Below are 21807 nucleotides of genomic sequence, written 5' to 3'. Positions count from 1 at the left end.
GCCTTGAACTGTCCCACATTCAATGTCTGACACTCTCTCAGATATACTCTCCCACTCTGCCACACACTGTCTCATATACACTAGCTCACACTGTCTCATTTTCGTTGCCTTGAACTGTCCCACATTCAATGTCTGACACTCTCTCAGATATACTCTCCCACTCTGCCACACACTGTCTCATATACACTACCTCACACTGTCTCATTTTCGTTGCCTTGAACTGTCCCACATGCAATGTCTGACACTCTCTCAGATATACTCTCCCACTCTGCCACACACTGTCTCATTGACACTACCTCACACTGTCTCATTTTCGTTGCCTTGAACTGTCCCACATGCAATGTCTGACACTCTCTCAGATATACTCTCCCACTCTGCCACACACTGTCTCATTGACACTACCTCACACTGTCTCGTTTCTGTAGCCTTGAACTGTCCCACATGCAATGTCTGACACTCTCTCAGATATACTCTCCTACACACTGTCTCATTGACACTACCTCACACTGTCTCATTTACGTTGCCTTGAACTGGGAGGAGGTGTGTTGATTATATTGATCCCCAGTGTTCAACTGGTACTTATTTTATAGACCCCGGAAAAGATGAAGGGCAAAATCAACCTTGATGGAATTTGAACTCAGAAAGTAAAGCCAGAGGGAATGCTGCTAACCATTTTGCCCAGCATGCTAATGGTTCTGCTAGCTTGCCGCCTTCAGCCTGCATTCTATATTACAAGGGTAAAGAACCCCTTTCAGTCATGAATGACCGTGGGATTGCACCTAGAAAGTTCTCCTCCAAGGCACAAGTCCAGGCAAGGTTTGTTTATGGAAGACCAGTAGTCACCCATCCATACCAGCCTCCTCTCTCCCCACCACCAATGTTATCCAAGGGAAAGGCAAAGGGGCCGATACAGCTTGGCACCAGTGATGTGGAAACTCATTGCTACAGCTCACTGAACAAGGAGCATTGTGAAAGAAAGTGTCTCGTTCAAGAACATAACACACAACCCAGCCTGGAAATTGAACTCATTACCTCATGATTGTGAGCCCGATGCTTTAACCACTGAGCCAGGCACCTTCATGTATTTTAATATTTAGCAATAATTATTTCTAAAGTAAAAAAAGATAGAAAATGACAACAACACTGTGTGAATGATAGAAAAATATTCTATTGAATAGTTTTATTCTTACAAAAGACCCTGGGGTTGCACCTAGAATTAGAGAATTTCCTGTATTTTCTTTGTTTTTCTTCTGTTAAATATATTCCTGTTCACATTATATGTGTTTTATGAATTCCAATTATATTCACTGATTAGAGAATGTAATCAAATAATTAGGATATGCTTGAGAGTCATGGAAAATAACATAAATTTTGGGTCTTTGAATATTATCAACAGCAGAATTGTAAGATTCCTGTAAAACTTTCAATCCGTTTTGTCCTCGCATCACTTTTCCCACAAGAACACTGCATTGGTATATTCTCTTTATTCTGAGATGGTCAGGAGTAGAATAGGCATCACTTGCAGAATATTGGATGTCTTTGGCAAAATAAACACCTTCACCAAATAGTGTGGCTAAGAAGAGAAGAAAAAATATATATATAGCAAATAAGAAAATGTATGTATATTATTATGGTTGTCGTGTTGATAAATAAACAAGTTAACATTTTAATGTCCTAAATTTGATGAACCAACTATTGTGTTCCTCCATTTTCTTATTTGCAATATAAATTAATGGTAAAATACCTCTTTATCTTCACCCATTTAATACAATAGGTAAGTTAATTGCAATGCAATTAAAAACACTTGTGTATTAATAATTGGGTGTTATACCAACAGTATATAAGGGATAGGTATTATCCCTTAGTGGGTTGGATCCACAACCCTTAACTTTCTTGGAGTTATATATATATATATATATGTTTATATGTGTGTGTGTGGGTATGTGTATACATGCATATATTTATATAATTAATATTAGAAGTAAAAATATAAAATAAACAGAATTGAAAGTCCTAAAACTCTGTAACACACACACAGGGGTTCATCAAGGATCAGTCCTTACTCTCCTCCTTTTCTTCATTGTCCTCCAGGCCATAACAGAACAATACAGGACCGGCAGTCTCCGGGCACTACTATATGCTGATCCTCTTGTCCTCATAGCTGGTTCCATATCAGAGCTAGAAGAGAAATTCCAGGTGTGGAAGCAAAACCTGGATCCTAACTTAGCAATGGTTAAGGTCCTAGCAAGCAAGAAAACTGACAGGTTCCTCCCCAACTCAGGTAGGTGGCCCTATTCAATTGGTAGGAAAGGTGTAGGCAGGAACTCCATACTGTGCACCCAGTGTAAGTTATGGACAAACAAGAGGTGCAGCAGATTAATAGGAAGGTTAGCAGAGAAGATAGTTTTCATGTGGAAGATGCACAGGGTCCTTAAAAACTTGAGAAATTGATTTTCTCAAATGCCTTGGTGGCTCATTAGAGGTAGTAGATAACTTCTGCTACCTAGGGGACCAAATTAATAGGGGGGGGGAGATGCAAGAAGAGTGAGATAGCTAGAAGAAGAATAGGGCGGAGGAAATTCAGAGAGCTTTTACCTCTGTTGGACCCAAAAGGTTTCTGTTTCTGAGTGAAAGGAAGATTGTATGATGTATGTATATTGACAGCAATTCTACATGGTAATGAGATGTGGGCCCTGAATGCAGAGGGCATGCAAAGGTTGGAGAGGAATGAGGCTAGTATGCTCTGCTGGATGTGTTATGTAAGTGTACAGGTTCAACAGAGTGCCACTGTTCTGAGAGAGAAGTTAGGCATAAGAGGAATTGGTTGCTGGGTGCAAGATGGATGTCTTCAGATCTTGTTTTACACTTCAGGCAATTCTTACTGAAATCCTGGGACCTCCAAGCTGACAAGAATTTTAGGTAGTGGTCTAATGAGAACAATCTCTTGTGGTTGACCTTTCTTCTTTGTCCATGTATTTGAAGACAAGCCTTTTTAAGAGAGGTTATAAGCCACTGACCCTGGCCAACCCTATGAACCAGCCATAACCAACATTCTCTAAGATACATATATATATATATATATATATATATATATATATATATATATATCATCATCATCATCATTTAGCGTCCGTTCTCCATGCTAGCATGGGTTGGACGGTTCAACTGGGGTCTGTGAAGCTGGAAGGCTTCATCAGGCCCAGTCAGATCTGGCAGTGTTTCTACGGCTGGATGCCCTTCCTAACGCCAACCACTCCGTGAGTGTAGTGGGTGCTTTTTACGTGCAACCCGCACAGGTGCCAGACAGAGCTGGCAAACGACCACGAACGGATGGTGCTTTTACGTGTCACCGACACGGGGCCAGGCGAGGCTGGCATGGACACGAACGGATGGTGCTTTTATGTGCTACCAACACGGGGGCCAGACAGAGCTGGCAAACGGCCACGAAACGGATGGTGCTTTTACGTGTCACCGGTACGGGGGCCAGGCGAGGCTGGCAACGGACACGAACGGATGGTGCTTTTACATGCCACCGACACGGGGGCCAGACAGGGCTGGCAAACGGCCACGAACGGATGGTGTTTTATGTGTCACCGGCACGGGGGCCCTGATGTTGATCGACCTCAATTTGGTTTGATTTTGATTTTGACTGTTCTCACTGGTCTTGCCGGGTTTTCTCACGCACAGCATACTTCCAAAGGTCTCGGTCACTGGTCATTTCCTTGGTGAGACCTAAAGTTCGAAGGTCGTGCTTCACCACCTCGACCCAGGTTTTCCTGGGTCTACCTCTTTCACAGGTCCCCTCAACTGCCAGGGTGTGGCTCTTTCGCACACAACTATCTTCAGCCATTCTCATCACATGACCATACCAGTGCAAACGTCTCTCTTGCACACAACAACTGATGCTTCTTAGGTTCAACTTTTCTATCAAGGTACTTAAACTCTGCCGAGTATGAGTACTGACATTACACATCCATCGGAGCATACTAGCTTCATTTCTTGCGAGCTTACGCAAATCCTCAGCAGTCACAGCCCAAGTTTCACTACCATGTAGCATGGCTGTACGTACACATGCATCATACAGTCTGCCTTTTACTTTGAGCGAGAGGCTCAAAGAGGTAAGAGCTCTCTAAACTTTGCCCTGGCTATTCTTACTCTAGCAGTTATACTTTCAGCACACCTGCCCCCGCTACTGACTTGGTCACCTAGGTAACGGAAACTATCAACTACTTCTAGTTTTTCTCCCTGGAAAGTGACAGAAGTTGGTCTCAGAGCATTTTCAGTGTTTATTGTTCCTGAGCATCTGCCACATACAAAAACCATCTTCCTAGTTAGCCTTCCTTTGACATTGCTGCACCTCTTATGTGTCCATAGCTTACACTTGGTGCATCTTATAGAGTTTCTACCTACACCTTTTCTACGGATCGAGCAGGGCCATCTACCTGAAGGCGTTTGTGATTGGTCTACCTTCGTACTTATTAGGACTTTGGTTTTGGCTAGGTTGATTCTAAGGCCCTTCGATTCTAGACCTTGCTTACATACCTGAAACTTCTCCTCCAGTTCTGATAGAGACTCAGCAATTAGAGCAAGGTCATCAGCATAGAGGAGCTCCCAGGGGCATCCTGTCTTGAATTCCTCCATTATTGCCTGGAGGACTATGATAAATAGGAGGGGACTGAGGACTGAACCTTGGTGGACCCCAACCTCTACCCTGAATTCTTCACTGTACTCGATGCCAACCCTCACCTTACTAGCAGCGTCTCTGTACATGGCTTGTACAGCTTTCACTAACCATTCATCTATCCCTAGTTTCCTCATTGACCACCAGATGAGGGATCGGGGGACCCTGTCGAAGGCTTTCTCCATATCAACAAAAGCCAGGTATAGGGGCTTGTCTTTGGCTAGGTATTTCTCCTGCAGCTGTCTTACCATGAAAATAGCATCAGTAGTACTTTCCCTGGCACGAACCCAAACTGCATCTGATCTAGGCTAACTCTCTCTCTAATTAGTTGGGCTATAACCCTCTCCATAACCTTCATTACCTGATCCAGCAGCTTGATACCCCTGTAATATATATATAAAACGAGTTTGTTTTCAATGCGTTAAAATGTATTGTAGAACAAGTAGAAAGATTTTTTTATTCAACGCATAAATACTGAACAGTATGTATATATATACAGCTCTAATTGCTGAGTCTCTATCAGAACTAGAGGAGAAGTTTCAGGTATGGAAGCAAGGTTTAGAATCGAAGGGCCTTAGAATCAACCTAGCCAAAACCAAAGTCCTAATAAGTAGGAAGGTAGACCAATCACAAACGCCTTCAGGTAGATGGCCCTGCTCGATCCGTAGAAAAGGTGTAGGTAGAAACTCTATAAGATGCACCAAGTGTAAGCTATGGACACATAAGAGGTGCAGCAATATATATATATGATAGATCGTTAGCTCCTACACACATTTTTTTCTCTCCTTGTTTTTTTTCTGTGTATCTTTCTGTTGAAGAGCGTAGGCTCGAAACGTAAAAGACTAGTTCTATTTCTATTCCTGAGCGCCATACTAATACATTTGTTTGTTTGTACTCCACCTGCCTTCGTCCTTTGTTTATTTTCGTAAACCTTCCCGTTATATATATATATATAAAGGATAAAATCCTTTTAAGAGCAAAACAATTTGCCAGCAGCCAGCCATGAGGATCGACCTCACACCCTTCTAATATCTGGTTGCGGTGCTCTTTTCAAACCAATAAGCTAGGTAGGAGTGCAAAACTGGGCGCCAGGTAAACCATCTACTCCTAAAGTATTTTTATTTAGACACCATCTCAAGGAAGGTTGCTAACCAAAGCGAAAGAGTATCATGCTACCTTAACACACAGTCCTCTGCCCTAAATTTTGGTCCCGCAGGGTGTCCAACAATCACCCTCCCAACTAAGCAATGCTCGGTGGTGTTAAGTCTCCAACGACCCAACCATGCAACAGGTTGTACTGGATTACATGGTACCAGTGGTGCACAAGAGCAACCTGATATGTAAATCTAGCAATCAACAACACCCCTTCTAATGCCTTTCTTGCAATTGTTGATTTACAAAGATTAAAGAGAAGCATTAATGCTAACCAATCTCCACAGTTTAGAAGGGTCTGAAAAGGGGATGGGAAGCCCCTTCCTCCCAATCCAGCAAGAAAAACAAGTAAAAGTGTTGGTTCCACAATAATAAAATACACCTGGTTTACTCTAGAGCAGAAGACGTTAGGAAGGGGACCTGGCAGTAGAAACGATGCCAAACATGGAATGTGTGAGCAACATGACAGCCTCTGTCCTCTCTGAGTGAGAAAGGATTCTAAACAGCAATCAATGTGGACAGTGACAGTCTGTCCAGCTCAGGACAATAGGAAGGGTGGGTAGATGATGATGATGATGATGATGTTGATTATAATATACTTACCATTTTTACCACAATAGCTACGGTTGAATCCTGATTTATTTATTCCACGAACAGCTCCTTCAGCAGTACCATGCCAAAGGCCATCAACTTCATTTGTAATGTTTGGATTTTCTGCCTCAAACTTTCTTTTCAATACTTGGTATCCATGGTACAATGTTTTATTTTGAATTCTCTCAATCTGTAGAAAAGGAAAATACATTTATGAAAAAACAATCAGTTCACTTCTTTGACAAGGAAATAACGTTTGTGGTGAAAAACCCCAACCCTATCTGCTTTTTTTTTTCTTTTTTATTTGATACCAATTTTGATTCGGCTGTAAATTTTGGTAAGGCATAATAGTTTAGCTGCAAAATGGTATTGCATTTACAATTCAATGCAAGAAGTTAAAGCAGAGGTATTTTTGTTGAGCAAAGATTTCTTGTGAATATCCAAAAACACATAGAACCATCCCAAAATAGGTTCATACAATGAGATTTAAATCTTTCATACAAACAAAATGTCTCTTAACATTTTGTTTTAACAATAAACCATCAAATATTGTTTATAAACAGAAGTAAAAATACAAACTTTGATTATACGATAGGAAGGCAAATTCTGACGGAAAGTGGCCTGGATGTCATCATATTCTGGTCCATTTGTGACTGGAACAATTTTAAATAATTCCTCGTCTCCCATTGGTGACCATGTATCAGGGACCGATTCTAGAGGCCAAACAGAAATCAAATATTTCAGAACAACAAAAATATTATGAACCTTTTTCCTGTTGAAAATTTTGAAAACAAAAAACAAAAAAAAAAACAGGAATATTTTGACTAATTTTTGGGTTTAGACAAGGAATATGGAAATATTAAACAGAGCAGTAGTAGTGGGAGTATTGAAATAGTGGTGGTGGTGTCCTGGAAACACCTACCAAAGCTGACTTTAGAGCAGAATACAGTTGTTGGTTGTGCCAGATTGTATCCAAGCATCCGAGCCATGCCAGCATGGAAAACAAATGGTAAAAGAATATGCTGCTGCTGGTGACCTGTATATCATCATCATCATCGTCATTGAAAGTTTGTTTGCCATGTTGGCATGTCTTGGAGAGTTTGACAGGAGCTGATAAGGCCACACCAGCTCCCATTGTCTGCTCTGGCATGGTTTCCACAGCGGGAAGCCCTTCTTAATGCCAACCACTTTACAGAGTGTAGTTGGTGCTTTTGAAATGGCACCAGCACCAGTATCAACTCTGCTGTGGTGGATGGGTCTTCTGGAGTACAGCAAGCTGCCAGATATCTCGGTTCTTTCTTGTTTCCTTCATAAGGCTCAGTGTCTTGAGACTGAGCTCCAATACTTTGTCCCATATATTCCTGGGTGATGGATACTTCTTTATGCAACTGTCCTCACCCATTTGCATCACATCACCAAACCAGTACACTCTTCTCTCTTGCACGCTGCATCTAATTCCTCTTTGGTTTCTGAATTTTCTCCATCCTATTCTTATTCTAGCAATTACACTTTCCATGCATCCTCCCCCACAGCTAATTAGATCCCCTAAGTAGCAGAAATTATCCACTGCCTCTGAAGAGCCTCCAGAGCATTTGAGAAAATCAATTTCCTTAGTATCTCTAATTTTTATGGTTCCCACGCATCTTCCACAAACAAACACTACCTTCTCTGATAATCTTCCTATTACTCCACTGCACCTCTTGTGTGTCCATAGCTTGCACTGTGTACACTGTATAGAATTCCTGCCTACACCTTTCCTATATACTGAGCAGGACCATTTACCTGATGGGAGAAGGATCCTCTTTGTTTACTTAAGTTAACCTTAAGGCCCTTTGCTAAGTTAACCTTAAATCACCCTTAGATTCCAGGTTTCTCTTCCACAACTAGAATTTATTTTCTAGTTCTGTGACAGAATCTGCCAGATATTTTAAGCATATCAGTAGTGACTCCTGGTGGACCAGGGTGGGCTCTCCCTGTCTTCATATCCTTATGGGGGAAGATTAAATAAATTAAAGATTTAACAGTTATCTTTTAAGGTACTAAAGAGATATAAAGAGGTATGTATTAACGACCATGGAGGGGGGTAAGTTTACATTTGGATTTATGGAAGAAATTAAAAGTGCAGAAGAATTTACATTTACATATTGTGAAGGCTTCGTTGTGTTTGTTAACCAATTGTGGTGAGTTATGGGTTCAAATTTTGAGGGCTTCTTTTAAGCAGAGTCCACAAATGGAGTGCAGGTCCTGACATGGGATGTCAGAGTCTATTATAGCCCAGGAAAGTCTATATTGTATTTTTCTATTAATCAGATGGTGTATGGGACTGGTTTGTGATGTGGAATTGCTCTTTATATTTAAATGAGTTTCAATGTGCAGAATATCTTTGTTTGATCCAATATAGTAATTATTGGAGTTATTTAATATGTTATGGACAGTGCATTGGTATACCATGTTGAATGTTTTGCATTGGGCTTGCAGTGGGCACTCGGTCCCAGATCTGAAGCTGCAGTTATCTATTCTGTGATGGTTAGTTGGAGAGAGGGATGAAATAGTACTACTTCTAGCAGACAAGTTAAACGCTTAGTTTGTATTAGGTGATTCGTTCATGATATTGTTGTTATCATTGCTGTTATTTCTGTCAATATCACTGCCATCATTACCATTATTATTATTACTGCCATTATAGCTATCATAGTTATTATTATTACTAGTAGTAGTAGTAGTAGTAGTAGTAGTAGCATTGGTAGTGGTGGTGATGGTGTTAGTGTTATTATTGTAACTATTAGTAGTAGCGTTTATGGTAAGAGTGTTAGTAATAGTATTATTTTCGGTAATGGTAATATTGCCATTGGTGGTTGTCTTATTGCTGGTGTTATTATTAGTTATAGTAGAGGTATTAGTAGTTGTAGTGGTTATAATATAGTTAGTATTGTTAGTATCGGTATTCCTATTAGTATTAGCGTTGGTTTCAACTGTGCACCCATTTTCCTCCAAAGCAAGGATTATATTATCTATGTTTAAGCCATTCAAAGCGTTAGGGCCAGGCGCATTTCTTATATTATTGCGATCGGTGTTAGTGATCTCGTTGTGTAGGTCTAGGATAGGGTTTCATGTATTTAGATGGTGAGAGCTAAGTTTACGCTTGTTAGATGAGCTCATAATGGATTCGCTTAGGAAAAAAAATACGGTCATAAAGAATGAGAGTGAAAGAAAATACTTGTTTCAACAAAGAAGAAATAATAATAATAATAATAATATTAATAATAATATTAATAATAATATTAATAATATTAATAATGATAATAATAATAATGATAATGATAATAATGATAATGATAATAATAATAATATTAATAATAATAATAATAATATTAATAATAATAATATTAATAATAATATTAATAATAATAATAATATTAATAATAATAATATTAATAATAATAATATTAATAATAATAATATTAATAATAATAATAATATTAATAATAATATTAATAATAATAATAATAATATTAATAATAATAATATTAATAATAATAATATAATAATAATAATAATAATAATAATATTAATAATAATAATATTAATAGTAATAATAATAATAATAATAATATTAATAATAATGATAATAATAATATTAATAATAATAATAATAATATTAATAATAATAATATTAATGATAATATTAATAATAATAATAATAATAATATTAATGATAATATAATAATAATAATAATAATATAATAATAATAATAATAATAATATTAATAATAATAATAATATTAATAATAATAATATTAATAATAATATTAATAATATTAATAATATTAATAATAATAATAATAATAATAATAATAATAAAATATTATGTAAATTTCTTTCTCTGTAAATTCATTCAGTTTTATAAATTTTAGAAAAAGATGATTCCATCATTTCATATAGAGGAATCAGTTCTCCAAAATGCATGTCACCTCACCTTTTTTCACATTTCGATGCCTAAATTTTTTCTTCTGTGACTTCCCTGGTTGAGACTTGGTTGAAGCTTGTATGAAAGAAAGTAACACTAGAACATAATCATAATGATAATAATAATAATGTTGATAATTCTTTCTACTATAGGGAACAAGGCCTGCAATTTTGGGGGTGGGGGTGGGGGCTAGGTGATTGTATCGACCCCAGTGCTCAGGTGGTCCTTATTTCATCAACCCCATAAATTTGGGAGAGCAAGGAGTTTTGTGGCATGAACTAAATACTGCTATTGAAGCAAAACGGAACCAGTGGAGTGAAAGGGTAGGATTAGGGTGGGTACATTGAGAAGACAGGCAAAGAAAAGACAGGAATTGCTTCTGCAGAGGCTGGGTGGCCATCCTGCAGAATGAAAAACAAAACCTGTCAAAGGTTGGATGATCTCTGCAGATTCAACAGCCATCCAAAAAGTATTTCTTTAACAGTACTGCTGCCAAAAAAAGGCAATAACAAGAAGAATGAACACCCAACAACAAAAACATCAGAGATTGCCTTTATAAGGATAAATCTACCACAAAGGGAGTGGTGGGAGGTGTGTGTGGTCTTGATTGGCAGTTCCCTAGGGATGCTATCTTGGTTGCATGGTTGGTCTGTGTAGCCTTGGCTGGCAGTTCCCTAGGGATGCTTTCTCGGTTGCATGGTTGGTCTGTGTAGCCTTGGCTGGCAGTTCCCTAGGGATGCTTTCTCGGTTGCATGGTTGGTCTGTGTAGCCTTGGCTGGCAGTTCCCTAGGGATGCTTTCTCGGTTGCATGGTTGGTCTGTGTAGCCTTGGCTGGCAGTTCCCTAGGGATGCTTTCTCGGTTGCATGGTTGGTCTGTGTAGCCTTGGCTGGCAGTTCCCTAGGGATGCTTTCTCGGTTGCATGGTTGGTCTGTGTAGCCTTGGCTGGCAGCTCCCTACAGATGGATGTCCTTCCTAACACCAACCACTCTGAGTGCGTAGTGGGTGTTTTTTATGTGCCACCGGCACGAGGGCCAGTCAGGCAGTTCTGGGAGCCAGTAAGGCGATGCATAATTATAATTCTTCTCCCAAATAAGCTGCCCTTCTTATTTGAGGCTCTGATGAAACTACAAGGTGCCATTCAGCACTCGGCTAAGAGTCCATTGCATCTTATAGAAGAAACAGCTGTAAGTTCCTGTCATCTCATTTTCTAAATCAGCATCATCATCATCATCATTTAGCATCTGCTTTCCATGCTGGCATGGATTGGACTGGTCGACTTGGAACTGGTAAGATGGTGGGGGCTGCACCAGGTTCCATCTGATTTGACATGCTTTCTACAGTTCAAGGCCCTTCCCAGCACCAACCACTCCAAGAGTGTAATGGGTGCTTTCAATGTGCCACTGGCACGGGTGCCATTTGTGTGACACCAGCACAGGTGGTAGTTACGTGACACTGGCATAATATTTAATATAAGTAAACAGAAAGAATTTACCTGATGATGCAGTTGAACCATCTGTTGAAATTTCTTGGAAATATTCTTTAAATTTCTGTTAGAAGTAAGCAAATAATTTATCATCACTCAATGAAAAAATAATTTCCTAATTAATTTCTCTTAATTACAATGCAATGTTTTAATTCATTGTTTCTATCACAAATATTGTTTTAAATTAATATTTCCATTTATTGTATCATAGAATAACTTCCTATGAGGAACAGGCTTTTGAATATTCTGTTGTTTGGGGAGGAATTTTTACTTACAGAATAAAAAGAAAAGAAATTTGCTTGTTTAAGTGACTGTAGAAAATTATTCATAGAATTGAATTTGGTATCAAGATTCCATGTTATGCCCAAACACCAGCTTAATAATGACAAACCGATTTTACTTAATTCCTCATTATTTTCAAAACTGTTTGAAAATAATAATAATAATAATGAAATTATTGTATACAGTGCTCAGGTGCACCACAACTTGTCAGAAAGTGCATATAAAGTACATGCAGTAATGTAGAAATGTCTGGAAAGTGAACAATGTATGAAGAACATTTCTGTAGAAACAGACTGGCTTTGAGTAAATCCCAGTGAATTACTGGTATGTCAACAGTGCTTTACTTCAATGCTATATATACTGTCCTACAGAGTATATCTGCAGATGTGTACCCAACACTGTGGGTATAGATAAAAGGAGAAAGAAGAAAAGGAACGGGTCCAGCCAAACAATCTTTTTCTGTTCCCAACACATATTGTATACAGAAAGTGTTTATAAACGAGGGACATATTCATACGGCACAGAATGTTTTCACCTCAATAAATGTCATTGATTGGTTGAAATAGCAGAAATTGAAGAAGAAAAACAACAAATATCTTACAAACTATAGAATTTTTTCAATAAGACCAATAGAAAAAGATGTTTTATAAAACATATTCTACCAGTATAGGAAGTTTAAAAGTGTTTAGTTACGTGGAAATTATTTTAAAAAACTGCCGGTCAAACCGAAAAGATCTGAAGTTTTTTTCTAAATGTGTCCACTTCAAGCAGTACCAACTGGGAAATTGGATCACCTTGTTTAAGCCTTTTCGGGTTATAAGCGTTGGCTTATCTTCAGGTACAGGGGAGACAACCCGTCCTCATTACCGTTTTTATATGTTAAGACTTAACTCGATTTCTAAGCATTTCCTCACACCCGTGACTTAGAAAATTTGGATCTTTTCCTTTTGAACGGCAGATGTCAACACAATTTCTAGTTAACTAAACACTTTTAAACTTCGTATACTGGTAGAATGTGTTTATAAAACATCATTTTTTTCTTGGCTTTATTGAGAAAATTCCATACTTCCCTGGGCATGGACACATTGAAACTCCGACGTCTGGCAGCTGACTTGGCAGACACCCATAAAATTATCAACCATCGCACAAACAATAACTCTGAGCACCTCTTCAAACTCCACCCATCTAACACCCGTGGACATATTTACAAAGTAAGAAAACAGCACAGCTCCCATGACTTCAGGAAACATTTTTTCACGCTGAGAGTTGCTGAAGCGTGGAACAAACTGCCGGCATCGGTTGTTAGTTGTCGGAGCACTGCATCCTTTAAGACTTCCATGCTTCCTGAGATTCGCCAACACTACACTTGATTTTCTCCCCTCCATACACACACAAGCATGTTCACTTTCCAGACATTTCTACATTACTGCATGTACTTTATATGCACTTTCTGACAAGTTGTGGTGCACCTGAGCACTGTATACAATAATTTCATTATTATATTTCCACTTTAAAATCGAGCATTTCGGCAATTTTAACCAATCGCTCACTTCCGTTTGGGGTGAAAAGATTCCGTGCTGTATGAATATGTCCCTCGTTTAAGAAACAGATAGGGTTTATTTACATTTGCGAAGAAAAAAAGGTACCCTTCCCCCACCCCTAACCCTAACCCTAATCCTAAAATAGATTGCAATGCAATAGATCGATACTAGGGTTATAATTATGGGTGACAATTTTATACGACACCGCTACGGAAAATGGGATTTTTTTCTAGCGGTGTCAAATGAAAATGTCACCCATAATTATGGCCCTAGTATCGATCTATTGCATTTCAATCTATTTTAGGATTAGGATTAGGGTTAGGGGTGGGGGAAGGGTACCTTTTTTTCTTTGCAAATGTAAATAAACCCAATCTGTTTCTTAAACAAGGGACATATTCATACAGCACGGAATCTTTTCACCCAAAATGGAGGTGAGCGATTGGTTAAAATTGCCGAAATGCTTGAATTTTCAGACGAAATATCTTACAACATATACAATTTTCTCAATATAGCCAAGAAAAAATGATGTTTTATAAACACATTCTACCAGTATACGAAGTTTAAAAGTGTTAGTTAACTAGAAATTGTGTTGACATCTGCCGTTCAAAAGGAAAAGATCCGAAAATTTTAATTTTTTGACTTTGTACAGAGTCTTATGAGCTGTCCACAAGGCTTTGGCTTTGGCGACACGAAACCTTTGATGACTCTAAGTCCAAAATTTAAATTTTTGTTGTAATAATTACTACTCTGTTCTTAAGAGTGTGTTTCTTTTCTGATGTATGTTTTATCGACTGTCTATGATGATATTGGCCCAACTCATCTACATGAATGGTGACAGCCATTTCTTGTATATTTTCAATTATAATCTAAGTGAAAAACTTCCAATATTCATAATACAATTTTGGCAGCTTTTTTCAACCCAGTCAACAAAAGGTTTTTCTGATAGTATAGAACAAGGACAGTAAACAATAATGAGGATCATTTCTATTTTCTTTCTTTATTGCAGAATATCATTTTGGTAAATTCCAAGAATATCAACATCAAACAACTAACAACAAAAACATCAACCAACCGTTACTATTTCTGTGTCTTGAGGATAAACCACAAAGTTTACAACTTTGATCCGGCTTGTATTTTGAATTGAGTAGTTTTTCACGGCTTCATACATAATTCCGGGTAATTCTTCAATGGGGTACCTCAATTTTCCACCTCCTAATGTAGGAAATGCAAGGCTTTTTGCTCCCAATTCCTCAGCTTTTTCCAGACAAATGGTTATTATTTGAGTCAAGTTTGCCAGAATCTAAAAAAAAAATAATTGTTTTGAAATTGATAATGAACATTTTATTACAGGAAGGAATCGTTAAGTTGTAATTAATATATTCTTTGATTAACACATTCCATAAAGAATTTTTTGTTCTAAACAGAAATGTTTTAGACATTTGAATAACATTAATCAACTTCTCGTGATTATTGGATTAACAGATCATGTGGTCATTGGATTAACACAGATCATGTGACAGAAGGATCAACACAGATCATGTGATAGCAGAAAGTCTGGTCTGAGTGAAGATATGGATGCCATGAATGGAAAGAGAAATGTTCCAAGATTTGGTAGTTGCACAGTGTAATTCAGGTGGAATTTTGTAATTAACAAAAAAAAAAAACAGTAATATGGAAGAGGGGAGATTAATTATTATTTACAAGAGGGAAATCTGGGTGAGAACATACTGCAAGAAGCAACAAAACTACCCACAAGGCAGGGTGCCACAGGCACAAAAGACTCTACACTGCACACAAGAGACTATGGTTGAGTCGAAATGTTCAGGGAATATCTACAATAGAGTCTACATCAATTTCAAACAACCAGAATCCATGCTTTGGAAACTGTACAGAATACCACAACACCAGACTGTCACACTGTAGCCCAAACTGCACATCACTGGACATCAAAGTACATGCTACTGTCTTGAAGCAGACAGAGGTGTTGTATGACTGGAAAAACAGATCTGTGGATTGTGCATAGTTTTATGGACAATTCCATTCATGCCACAGGGATGCTGGATCAATGATTACCTAGGGTTGTACAACAACTCTTTCAATAAAACAATATCATATGATTGATACTTACTGAATCGGGGGAATCTTCATTCCAAAAGCGTAATGCCAGATGAATACATTCTTACACTTGAGGTTGTATCCTTTAGTGATGGCTATTTCAGATGCAGAAATACCTTGAGGATATTTCTGGTTACATTCGCTTTGTATCTGGGGACCAGCAGCATTGAGAATAAATTTGGAGATAGACCCTTTGTCAAGCTGGAGATGTTCATTGGTGCTGTTAACGATGACATCAACCTAGAAAAGTAATTTATGTTAAACAGCTAAGGAACATTCCGTGGAGAGAAGAGAGATACATTGTTGCAGTTGATATTGTTGTTAAGAAAGGCTCTACAGAATGGCTGTAGTAAGTTTGAGGTTGTTAAAGTTAGCAAAAGATATACTCAAGATATCAGATGTGAAGGAAATAAAATGTTTGAGTTTGATTGAGAAAATGTTTTAATTTACTTTAATGATTCCTCATTTGGAAATGAAATAACAATTAAATATAAATAAGTTACATGAATCTATTTACTCACAGATACATTAGTAATTGAACCAATCGTTAGGTTTATTTTAACTCCACCAACATTTTCTGTGGATATCACATTAGTCGTGGATGTTATTGGGGCTGCTTTCTGTTGTGGACCAGGAAAGGATGGGTTTGGTGATGAGGTATCTGAAAATAAACAAATATCAATGTGCCATCATGATGATGATGATCATCATCGTTTAAAATCTACCTTACATGCTGGCATTGGTTGGATGGCTTAACAGGAGCTGGCCAGGCAGGTGATGGCACCAGACTGCTGTGTCTGGTGCAGTCTTCTGCCTGGCCACACACCTGCTGGTCCAAGTTGAACAAAATGACACACAAAGACACATCTGTCATAGCAAAAGTGAGGTCCTAAATGCATTGTGCTTATTCGTGCCCATGCTGGGCCCGACACCCACATCTGTCCCTGTGAAGCATCCCCTTCACCACATCTCATCTTCCTAACACCATCCCTCCATTACTCTTCTAACTACGGTCCTACTTTACTGCTGTAACCATTTGAGAGCAGAATCTTCACATATTCATCACCACCACCACCACCACCCTTTCGCTAATACCAGTTGCCTCACTTGCGTCATCATCTCCATCAATCATCCCTTTCTGTCCCTTCCCTAATCTTTCCCCCCCCCCCTTAGCTACACCTTACTCTGCCAGGCTTCATGTTTAACACTTCTCCTATCTGCAATCATTCTCAACACCCTCTCACATCCATTATTAATACCCCCACCAATTTTGTGGCCCCACTCACTATAGCCACCCTCATGTATCTCTAACTCCCATCTCTGTCCCAGTTGATCATCATCATCAACCCATCCCCTCCACTGTCACATCTTCTACATCATCTCTGTACTTTCTTATCTATTTATGAAATTATGTTTCTGCTGCTCTTCACTGCTACTTGTCACTCCCTCCTACCCAAACCTCATCTAACTCTCACTTACCCCACTCCAAACTGATATTTACCATTGCTTGAGAGTGCAAAACTGGAAGCAAGCAATCTTCGGTGCAAGAAACAAAGTTTAGTCTTATTTCAGAAAGAACTTTCTGTGAAATTACTTCCTGTTTGCTCCATATGTCTTTATTTCTTGCATTTTATCAATTTTTTCTGGATTTTTTTTTCTTCTTTCATTCAGGGGAGAATATTTCCAAAGGATAAAGAGTATATTGAAATCCAAACTCACTGGCATGTATATACCATTACTGTCATAAACACAAGCGAAGTAGCCATCATCATAAACTGTGATGGAATAATTAGATGGGAAATGGAAGACCTTGAGAACAGAGATGGGAAAACAAGGAACCTGCTGACATTCTACACAGTCAAAGATTTATATTTCAAGAGAAAGAATGGAGGGAGAAGACTGTATGGAAATGGAGAAAGAGATTTGTAAGGGAGTATGTTGTTGAGAGTGTTGTGGTGATGTTGATAGCAGTAAGAGCGGAAAAGGTGTGACTGGAAGAAGAGGAAAAAGAAGCGAAGCTTTTGGAACAAGAAATGTTTATTAAAAATCTGAAGGATATTGAGATGAGAAGTCATTTCAGGGAATAAAGAAAGGAATTTTGAAGAAAGAGACAGGGGTTTTTTTCATCCTATCTGTGCAAGATCAACAAACAGAATAAGATACATCAGGAAGACATCTCAACTAAATGTAGAGAGTGTGTGGTGAAAGTGATGGCTGCAGATGTCGTCCCTGAATGTAAAGTGCCTGCTCAGGGGGTTTCTAATAACTGGAGACATGACAAGACTGTTACAACCACACATTGGCAAATCTGTAAGAAATTCTGGATTTGAACATGTGGGAAAATAGTATGGCCATAAAACGGAACACATCCTTGGAGATGGCCATCTGAAGGTACTGTTAGATATGAAACACTATGGAAACCCCCAGGTATTGTTGCACTCAATAAGGAGGAACAAGTGTGTTGTTTAATTGATGATGCTTGACTGTTTGGAACAGGAATGGTAGACAAAGAATGTGAGAGAATAAAGGAATAACATGGCCTAAAATATTTGGAACTGCCATAAAGTTTTTTTTCCCAATTATAATTGGAACCTGAGGGAGGCAAGAAATTAGAATGGTTGGTGAAAGCTGTTGGATATCAAGAGGAATGTCCTGATTCTACCAGAAAGAATGTTTGCTTGGCAGAGCAAACAGAAAGGAGTTATAACGATGATGATGATTACAACAACAATAATAATAAGTGAAGCTCTTGTGGGCCACGAGCAAATTTACAGAGAGGCATGTGGAGCATATTCACCCAAATATCACAATTATACACAGAGACAAACATGGATGGGTCATGATAAACATTGCTGTTCCTGCTGACCAGAATGTTGAACTGGCCGAGGGAAGGAAGGCAGACAAATACCAAGATTTGGTGATCCAGGTATCGGAAATACATCAAACTGAACAATCTGGTGTGTTTATTTTAATGACTTACGAATGTGTAGAGAGAGTTGCTTTGCCCTAGGTGTTGGGAAGACATTGGCAAGAAATGGAAAGAAAATCGAAAGAAGAAAAATAATAATAATGATGGTGATGATATAAATAAGGGATACAAATACCCAGGAATGGTGCAAGATGATAAGATAATGGAAGGGGAAATTAGAAAGAAAGCTACTGAAGGGAAGAAAAGGAGAGTTAGGAAGATGAATTGGAGAGAACATCATTAAAGGCAATTCTATATGGGCAATACCAATACTGAGACATTTTGCTCCTTTCTGATATGCAGGTACCAGAAAGCACAATGCACTCCATCATCAAGGTAATACCAGTCAATTCTGTCTGCCAAGAAAGGAAGGTGGCAGAGGAATACGAGGTGCAGAAGACACTGTTGGTACTGTGATACTGGAGCTGACGAATTGTGTTGTAAAGAAAGAATACTTTTGGCAGCCAGAGATTCTATTGCTCTCTTTTACTGAACCACTAAGTTAGAGGGACATCTATTTGATGGGGTTCTATCACTTTCCGTCTACTAGATCCACTGGTTAGGTTTTGCCCAGCTCCAGTTTATAGTAGAAGATACTTGCCCAAGGTGCCAGGCAGTGGGTCTGAAGCGGAAATCATGAATCATGGGGTTGAGAGGCAAACGTCTTACTATACAGCTGCACCTGTGTATATATGTGTATGTATATATATATATATATCATCATCATCATCATCATCGTTTAGCATCCGCTTTCCATGCTAGCATGGGTTGGACGATTCAACTGGGGCCTGGGAAGCCAGAAGGCTGCACCAGGCCCAGTCTGATCTAACAGTGTTTCTACGGCTGGATGCCCTTCCTAATGCCAACCACTCCGTGAGTGTAGTGGGTGCTTTTTACGTGCCACCGGCACAGGTGCCAGACGGGGCTGGCAAACAGCCATGATCGGATGCTGCTTTTTACGTGCCACCGGCATAGAGCCCATTCGGGGCAGCGCTGGCAACAGCCACATTTGGATGGCTCACATACGTGCCACCGCCACTGGTATCACAGCTACAATTTCCATTGATGTTGATCGATTTTGATTTTGATTTTCACTCGCCTCAACAGGTCTTCACAAATAGAGTTTTGTGTCCCAAGAAGGAAAGGTATGCATAAGTGGACTGGCTACATCCCAGGTAGAGGCCACAGGTTTTGGTCTCACTTGTCCTGCCGGACCTTCTCACGCACAGCATACTTCCAAAGGATTCGGTCTCTAGTCATTTCCTCAGTGAGACCTAAAGTTCGAAGGTCGTGCTTCACCACCTCATCCCAGGTTTTCCTGGGTCTACCTCTTCCACAGGTTCCCTCAACCGCTAGGGTGTGGCACTTTTTCACACCACTATCATCAATCCATTCTCGTCACATGACCATACCAGCGCAAACATCTCTCTTGCACACCACAACTGATGCTTCTTAGGTTCAGCTTTTCTCTCAAGGTACTTACACTCTGTCGAGTATGAACACTGACATTACACATCCATCAGAGCATACTGGCTTCATTTCTTGTGAGCTTACGCATATCCTCAGCAGTCACAGCCCATGTTTCACTGCCATGTAGCATGGTTGTTCGTACACGTGTCATACAGTCTACCTTTTACTCTGAGCGAGAGGCCTTTTGTCACCGGCAGAGGTAAGAGCTCTCTGAACTTTGCCCAAACTATTCTTATTCTAGCAGCTATACTTACAGCGCACCCTCTCCTGCTACTGACTTGGTCACTTAGGTAATGGAAACTATCAACTACTTCTAGTTTTTCTCCCTGGAATGTGGCTGAAATTGTTCTCTGCACATTCTCAGTGTTTATTGTTCCTGAGCATCTGCCACATACAAAAACTATCTTCCTAGTGAGCCTTCCTTTGACACACACACACACATATATATATATATATTGTTACGGTTGGCTAAGTGCATTTCGGGTTTAATTAGTGTAGTGTTTCTGTTGACCCACATAGGAATAATGGCACCATCATGTCTGGTGAAAATGTGACAGGTTCTTGTTTAATGGGTTTTGGAAGGACCTCTGGCCTTGTGCGGTCGATTGGAGGTCATTCTAAGCACCCCTTGAAGAAGTGAAAGAAAAGGGACAGATTAAGGGCTGAGAGCAAATAGAAAGGATAAGCAGTAAGGGACAGATAGAGAGGCTAAGGGATTGAGGCGATATAGATAGAGTAAGGAATCAGAGAGCAGTTAGAAAGGGTAGGAGCGATATAGACAGAGGGAGATGAGGGAGTGGAAGAAGCACAGAGACGAAGTGAGGTCTTGGCAGTCGTTGAGCGGTCGTCGAAGAACACAGACGGATCTTGCAGTTCGTGGCTGGTCGTCGAAGAAGACAGACGGACTCTGGAGGTCAGAGCGAGTGGATGGAACCTTGGATTTAAGGAGCAAGCGTTGGAATTCCTGGGAGCGAGCTGGGATGCGAGGAGGCCTAGGGGCAAGCGATTGGAATATGCACAGAGGGGAATTAGCAGAGTATTCAGAGGATTTGGCAGTATTCAGAGATGAGTGCAGAATGGGACACTGGCGATTCAGTTAGGAATTAAGGTATGTGTTTGTGCATTGATATGTGTCACGGTGTATACGGACCAACAGAAAAGAACAGTCAAGGACTCTGTCGATGTGGTCGATAAAGGACATTGTGAAGAATTGAGTAAAGGACTTGTTGAATTGTAACGTGAATTGTTGTGATACGAACATTGTATAATGTATCGAAGTGTTCTGATTGGACTGTGACGTATCGTGAACATTATTTGATCTGGACTTGTTGTGTCGTTACTGAACAGTTATATTGTTACATGCATGTTGTTAAATGCTTTGATCTGTGGTATACCGTATGATGTATTGATTTGTTGTTTGCCTTAAATGTATTTGATGTGTAGCAATTGATTGTCGTATAAACTGTTGTTTGAATATAAGCCAGTGTTGCCAGTTGTTGCCTTGCCTCTTTGGGTTGTATCTCGGGTTGTGCCTCTGTATCTCTGTGCTGTTGAGG

General features: G+C 39.2%; 1 protein-coding gene across 1 annotated transcript; it reads right to left on the bottom strand.

Annotated features, from left to right (window-relative positions):
* Positions 1-1229: 1229 nt before the first annotated feature.
* Positions 1230-16495, bottom strand: LOC115213728 (protein mono-ADP-ribosyltransferase PARP15-like). The gene is made up of 8 exons (XM_029782595.2): positions 16335-16495; positions 15827-16053; positions 14771-14998; positions 11885-11939; positions 10401-10466; positions 7004-7137; positions 6437-6614; positions 1230-1573 (listed from the first exon to the last, which is right to left on the bottom strand). Exons 3-8 carry the CDS (start codon positions 14864-14866, stop codon positions 1305-1307), a joined length of 798 nt encoding a protein of 265 aa, XP_029638455.1. The 5' UTR covers positions 14867-14998; positions 15827-16053; positions 16335-16495; the 3' UTR covers positions 1230-1304.
* Between the last annotated feature and the right edge of the window lie 5312 nt (positions 16496-21807).

Source organism: Octopus sinensis, linkage group LG1, assembly GCF_006345805.1.
Source record: "Octopus sinensis linkage group LG1, ASM634580v1, whole genome shotgun sequence".
Classification (NCBI taxonomy): Eukaryota; Metazoa; Mollusca; class Cephalopoda; order Octopoda; family Octopodidae; genus Octopus; species Octopus sinensis.
Note: the sequence above shows the minus strand (reverse complement) of the source record. Positions and strands in the feature narration are given on the sequence as shown.